This window comes from Chiloscyllium plagiosum, chromosome 39 (genome assembly GCF_004010195.1).
Source record: "Chiloscyllium plagiosum isolate BGI_BamShark_2017 chromosome 39, ASM401019v2, whole genome shotgun sequence".
NCBI lineage: Eukaryota > Metazoa > Chordata > Chondrichthyes > Orectolobiformes > Hemiscylliidae > Chiloscyllium > Chiloscyllium plagiosum.
In genome coordinates, this window is record NC_057748.1 from 8,915,161 (window position 1) to 8,921,914 (window position 6,754).

The 6,754-nt window shown below is 41.9% G+C and overlaps 1 protein-coding gene across 3 annotated transcripts in view; it reads left to right on the forward strand.

The window, feature by feature from the left end:
- Positions 1 to 6,754, forward strand: part of si:ch211-51c14.1 (protein kinase C and casein kinase substrate in neurons protein 3) — a 64,398-nt gene that overhangs the window by 48,074 nt on the left and 9,570 nt on the right. For all 3 annotated transcript variants that reach the window (XM_043679673.1, XM_043679671.1, XM_043679672.1), the window contains exon 6: positions 1,354 to 1,529. In XM_043679673.1, coding sequence (XP_043535608.1) covers positions 1,354 to 1,529 — 176 coding nt within the window. The remainder of the gene's footprint in view (positions 1 to 1,353; positions 1,530 to 6,754) is intronic.

Below are 6,754 nucleotides of genomic sequence, written 5' to 3' on the forward strand. Positions count from 1 at the left end.
CTGGTGTTCATTGAGTTTTTTTTATTTGTGTTGACTTCAAATGAGAGGCATCTTATTGATTACTCCAGTTTGGTATGTTGTTTTACCTTAACCTGGTATTTTTAAAATGACTTAAGTGCAGGATGGGGCAGCACAGGGTTCGTGAGCCCCCCACAGAGCTTCAAAAATCTGATGCCACGTGTTCAAACCATAGGTCGTCAGTGTAGAACAACATGCTAACTACTAGACTGAAGGCTAGAATATCTTCTCAGGGTTCCCAATTCTCCACCTATCCATGTAGCAATGGAAACAAAGTTTAGTTACAAGAAGCCAGCTCCAAAAGAATTGGCTTGCTTACGCAACATGACCTCCCAACTCCTATACTCAATGCACTGACCAATATTGGAAAGCATACCAAACGTAGTCTTCACAATCCCACCCACCTGCAACTCCACTTTCAGGGAACTATGAACCGACACTCCAAGGTCTCTTTACTCAGCAACACTCCCCAGGACCTTGCTATTAAGTGTATAAGTCCTACCCTGATTTGCCTTTCGAAAAGGTAGCACCTCACATTTATCTAAATTAAACTCTATCTGCCACTCCTTGGCCCATTGGCTCATCTGAGTAAGATCCTGTTGTAATCGGTGGTAACCTTCTTCTCTGGCCACTACACTTCCAATTTTGGTGTCAACTGCAAACTTACTAACCATACCTCCTATGATCACATCCAAATCATTTATGTTAATGACAAAAAACAGTGGACCCAGCACTGATCCTTGTGGCACACCACTGGTCACGGACCTCTGGTCTGAAAAGCAACTCTCCACCACCAACACTTGTCTGTCTTCTACCTTCAATCCAGTTCTGCATCCAAATAGCAAGTTGTCTCTGTATTCTGTGTGATCTAACCTTGCTAACCATGATGATCATTGTTGATGCCTTACCGAAGTCCATGTAGTTCATGTCTACCGCTCTGCACTCTTCAATCCTTTATTACTTCTTCAAAAAAACTCAAATCAAGCTTATGAGACATGATTTCCCATGCACAAAACCATGTTTACTATTCCCAATTAGCTAGGATAATTACCTGCTTCTGTTCTGAAATAATAGCATCCAAGGATGTTTATCTCTACCTGAGTTGAGACCCTGTTTTCCCCCCCTCAGCATTTCATGTACCTCCAACAGTATAGCCCTTCCTCATTGTTGCACTGGAAACAGCACAACAATGCTGTTGAGAAAGAAAGGCATAGACTGGGAGGGCAAGGGACAGGGAGAGAGGACTACGAGACAATGCGGCAAGTGAGTGCCTGCCTTTCTTTCTCCTCTGTCCACTCATCTCCTGTCCTCTCCTCTCCACACTCCCACATCAAGGTTAAGCAACGCTACACAAAGACGATAGAAGACTTAAACAAGTACAATCCAAAATACATGGAGGAGATGGAGATGGTCTTTGACCAGAGCCAGCAGCTGGAGCAGAAACGCATAATATTTCTCAAACAGATCTTCTTGTCCATACACCGGCACCTTGACGTCACCAATAATGAAAGGTAAGGTTAAAGGTACATTGCAATCCACCAAATTGTCTTTGTCTTTACCATAAGTTGGTGGTACAAGGGCTAAGGATTACAGATTTATGTAAGAATTAACCTTCTTACACACAGTGTGGTAATGACATGGAACTCATGACTGAGAGTGTAGTGGAAATGTTGATCAGTGATTTCAAAAGGAAACTGGATGAGCATTTGTGAGAAATAAACTTGCAGGACTACAAGGGTAGTGAGAGAATTGGGCTGACTTTAGAGGGGTTGACTTCCTTCTCTGCTGAACGACTCTGTATGACCAGCAATAAGTTGGTGGCTAACTGAAGGATGTAAATAAGTATTTTGTGAGGCGAGTGGTTAAAGGCTTCACCAAATGAGATACAAAGTTACCACAGACTATGTTTGATTCCCTTGAATATTGAGATTTCTCAAGGAGATCAAGTGTTTGGGGGCTTTACTTTGGTTTCTTTTTCCACTCCCGACTGATTCACAGTGACTTTGACTAGCAAGAACATGTACAGATTAGGGTCAGGCGTCACTATCAAATACACAGTGACATCATCTCCCCAACCCACAGGTGGACAATGGTCACTTAGATGTGGTACTGTGGTATAGTTAGTAGTGCAAATCTCGGCAAGTGTCAGACTTTTCAGGGTAGAAAACTAGATGCGTATAAATAATTTTTAGTACCTTTCCATCTCAAAAGACAAACATAATCCAGTTTTTTAGTTATGAACCAATTGCCTATTCTCTTGCATAATTACTTAAATTTCCATCTAATAAAATGCATGACGATTTTATAGCTTAACATTTGAAACGATTGAGAATTATTTTTCCATCTATGTATATATTTCCCAGTTACTGCAATCAATGATGAGCTAATTAGGGTGTTTTAAAAATGTGACCCAGATGATATCAGAACATCTATGAAGTTTGAGATCGAAACAAGAATTAAGAGAAGGCCATTCAGCCCTTCAAGTCTGCTTCACCATTCAATAAGGTCATGGTTGATCTGATCCTATCCTTAACTCCACTTTCTCACTGGCCCTCCCCAACTCTATAACTGTAGGTTTTCTTATAGATAAACAGTCCGCCTATGAAAGAGGCAAGCTATTTGAATTGAGAAAAAGTGGAAGAGAGCTTGGAAATACGGAGCTGAAGTTGAATGAAGGAGGTTTTGAGTAACTTCACTGTGCAGAATAGCTAAGAGGTTGGAAGTGGAGATAGAATTGGTGGAACAGTTGGGGTTAAACCCTCAGAGTGGATTGGAAATCAGTTTTGTGGGAAATGAACAATTTTATGGGTTGAATAGGACTTTCTCATTCCATGCTGGTGATGTTCTTCAGGCCATCATTCACTACTCCAAACTTCAACAGATGTTGCCAGGACAAATTTTCCTTTTTATTATATAAACCAGCATTTATTGCTCATCCCCAATTACTCTCAGGTGATGGTGAATCACTTTCTTGAATCATTGTAGTCTATGTGGTGTGGGTAAATCCATTGTTCCGTTATGTAGTTTCAGGATTTTGACCCAATGACAGTGAAGGAATATAGTTCCATGTCTGGATGTATAGCTCGATGGGGAAACTTTTAAGTGGTGGTGTTTCCATGCATCTCGATCCTTCAGGTGGTAAAGGTCACAGATTTGGAAAGTGCTATCAAAGGAGGCTGGGCAAGTTGTTGCATGGTCTTGTTGGTAGTTAACACTTGTTACCATTATGTACTGTTGGTGAATGGAGTGAATGCTCAAGGTGGAGGATAGAGTGCCAGTTAGGCATTTGGATAGTGTCAAGCTGCTCGGGTGTTGTTGCACTGCACCTCTTCTGCCAACCACAAATATTCCATCACAGTCCTAACTTGTGCCTCATAGATGGACGAGCTTTGGAGAGTCAGGAGCTTAATTAGTTACCACAGAATTCCCAGCCTCTAAGCTGCTCTTCTGGACAGTTTTTACACGGATAGTGTAGTTCGATTTCTGATCAGTGATAATCCCTCCAGGATGTTGTTATTGTGGGATTCATTGATGATAATGTTAAATGATAGGAAAATGGTTAGATTCTGTCTTGTTGGAGATGGTCATTGACTGGCAAGTACTGGGCACTTGTCATCCCAAATCTGAATGTTGTTTTGCTTGGAATAGTGGCAGCTGAGGGGTGACTTGGAATCAGATGTACAACACAGAAATAGATCCTTTGGTCCAACTTGACCATGCCAATCAGTATCCTAAATTAATCTGGTCCCATCTGTCAGCATTTGACCCATATCCCTCAACACTTGCTATTCATGTATCTATCCAGATACTACTTAAATGTTATAATTGTACTAACCTCCACCGCTTCCTCTGGCAGCTCATTCCATACATGCACCATCCTCTGAAAACATTGCCTCTTCAGTCCCTTTTAAATCTTGCCCTCACACCTTAAACTGATGCCTTATAGTTTTGGACTTGCCTACTCTGGGGGAAAAGACCATCTCTGTTCACCCTATCCATGTCCTTCATGACTTTATAAACTTCTATAAGGTCACCCTGCAGCCTCTGACCCTCCAGGAAAATAGCCCCAGCCTTACTGTGTACAAAAGTCTACTTGAAGAACCATGCCTTGCAGGAAGGTGGGATCAGAGTGGACTGACGGATCTCTCTTTAATGTTATAAATTTTCTATAGATAGATTTGGGGTGGCACAGTGGCTCACTGGTTAGCACTGCTGCCTCACAGCACCAGGGTCCCAGGTTTGATTCCAGCCTTGGGCGACTGTGTGGAGTTTGCACATTCTCCCTGTGTCTGTATGGGTTTCCTCCCACAGTCCAAAGGTGTGCTGGTCAAGTGAATTGGCCATGTTAAATTACCCATAGTGTTAGGTGCATTAGTCAGAGGGGGATGGGTCTGGGTGGGTTACTCTTCGGCCCAACAAGCGCACTTCGACCCTCCGAAGGGTCTGTTTCTACACTGCAGGGAATCTAATTAAAAATTCTGTTATGTCTCACTGGAGTTGGGCACTGTAAATCAAGTCTCACCTTTCCTGGCATCATCACAGAAGTTAAATATTTATGAATGTACAAAAAATCTCATTTATTTATCAGTCTTTTAGATCAGTTTGAGAAAGTATGGACCAGGTTTCTGTACACAAAAACTGCTATTACTTTTAGAAGGAGGTTTGTTTGTATCTCCCAACACACACAATGGAAAAGCTGGGGGAGGCAGTTCAACAGTCCCTGACTACTGAGTTTGCAGAGATGAGCCTTGGGAAGATTTGCTGTTGGTCAACCTCTTTTTGTTTTCCCCCAAGTACCTTTACTTGCCTGAGGCACAGACTGACTGGTCCAGAATTTACAGCATCTCTGATTTATTGGCTAAAAGCAATAACTTACAAGCAACTACCTTCCTTTCGGGTAAAATCTTTTTAAAAACTGCAGAGAGAAGGACAACACCTTCCTTTCAGGAGGTCCAATGATTCTGATTAATTGGTCCAACCCACAAGTTGTTAAACTACCTGAATGTTAATCATATAGTTGTTTATTTTTCATTGGTCTGTGCAGTGATGACCATTGTTAATCAGCTATTTGTTGCTGGCCAAATTCTTTTGTAGGGGAGAAAGTGAGGTCTGCAGATGCTGGAGATCAAAGTTGAAACTTTATTGCTGGAACAGCGCAGTAGGTCAGGCAGCATCCAGGGAACAGGAGATTCGACGTTTCGGGCACAGGCCCTTCTTCAGGATGCTGCCTGACCTGCTGCGCTGTTCCAGCAATAAAGTTTCAACCAAATTCTTTTGTACACTCCTTGGCTTCGATTCATCTGTAATAACCTTTCCCACTGACTGAACAAATAAGTGAAAACAGCAATGACTACAACTGCTGGTATCTTGTATTTGAAAAAGCCCCGTAATCCTTTCCACAACCTTTGGTTTTTAAAATTGGCCTTTTTCCAACTTTATCCATAATCTAAGATACTGAAAAATAAAATGACAGCTTTTACAGTTCTGATGCTCAATTTGAATTGTTCACTATCTATGGGCAAGGGTTAGTTTTGATATAGTTCCAGGCTTCCATTTCAGCCTTTGCTACCAGAGAGTGGTAGAAGATATAAATTTTCTGATCATTGCTCAGTTAGCGTGGTGTTAGTAAGTTTAACAAAAAGACTGCTAGAGAAACGCAGTGTCTGTTAAGGGAGAAAGAGAGTTAACATTGAGTCTACGCGCTGGTGGGGAGTGGAATAAACATGGAGTCAGAGTCCAGAGAGGAAGAAAAATGGGTTAGGTGAATAGAGAGTTGATGATATACTGAGAGAGGGGAAAGAGATAAATGCTAGTTAGGGTACTAATGAGAAGTGAGAAGCTAACCTTTGCAGTACTCCAGTAGATCAGATTCCCATTTTTTTTTGTAGCTAAACAGTAGTTACTTTACAAAATGTAAATACAGTATATTTTGTCTGAACAAACAATTGCCATGGGGAAGAGGAGAACAAACTGGCCAGGACACTAGACAGAACTCTTGCTTGTTTTCAAAATAGTACTTATTTTGCATTCATTCAGCCTGGAGGCCAGACTGACATTCTGTTTATCGATAAACAGAAAATAAATTGTAAACAAAAATCCAAAGAAATACAAATGCTGGAAATCAGAAACAAAAACAAATTGATGTAATAATTCAACAGGTCAGGCAGCATCGGTGGAGAGAAAGCAGAGTTTATGTTTCGGTCCAGTGACTCTATCAGAAGTGATAGCAAGGAAAACGTTGGTATATGATGTTCAGCATGGAAACAGACCCTCCGGTCCAACCCGTCCATGCCGACCAGACATCCCAACCCAATCTAGTCCCACCTGCCAGCACCCGGCCCATATCCCTCCAAACCCTTCCTATTCATATGCCCATCCAAATGCCTCTTAAATGTTGCAATTGTACCAGCCTTCACCACATCCTCTGGCAGCTCATTCCATACACGTACCACCCTCTGTGTGAAAAAGTTGCCCCTTAGGTCTCTTTTATATCTTTCCCCTCTCACCCTAAAACTATGACCTCTGGTTGTGGACTCCCCAACCCCAGGGAAAATACTTTGTCTATTTATCCTATCCATGCCTCTCATAATTTTGTAAACCTCTATAAGGTCACCCCTCAGCCTCCGACACTCCAGGGAAAACAGCCCCAGCCTGTTCAACCTCTCCCTGTAGCTCAAATCCTCCAACCTTGGTAACATCCTTGTAAATCTTTTCTGAACCCTTTCAAGTTTCACAA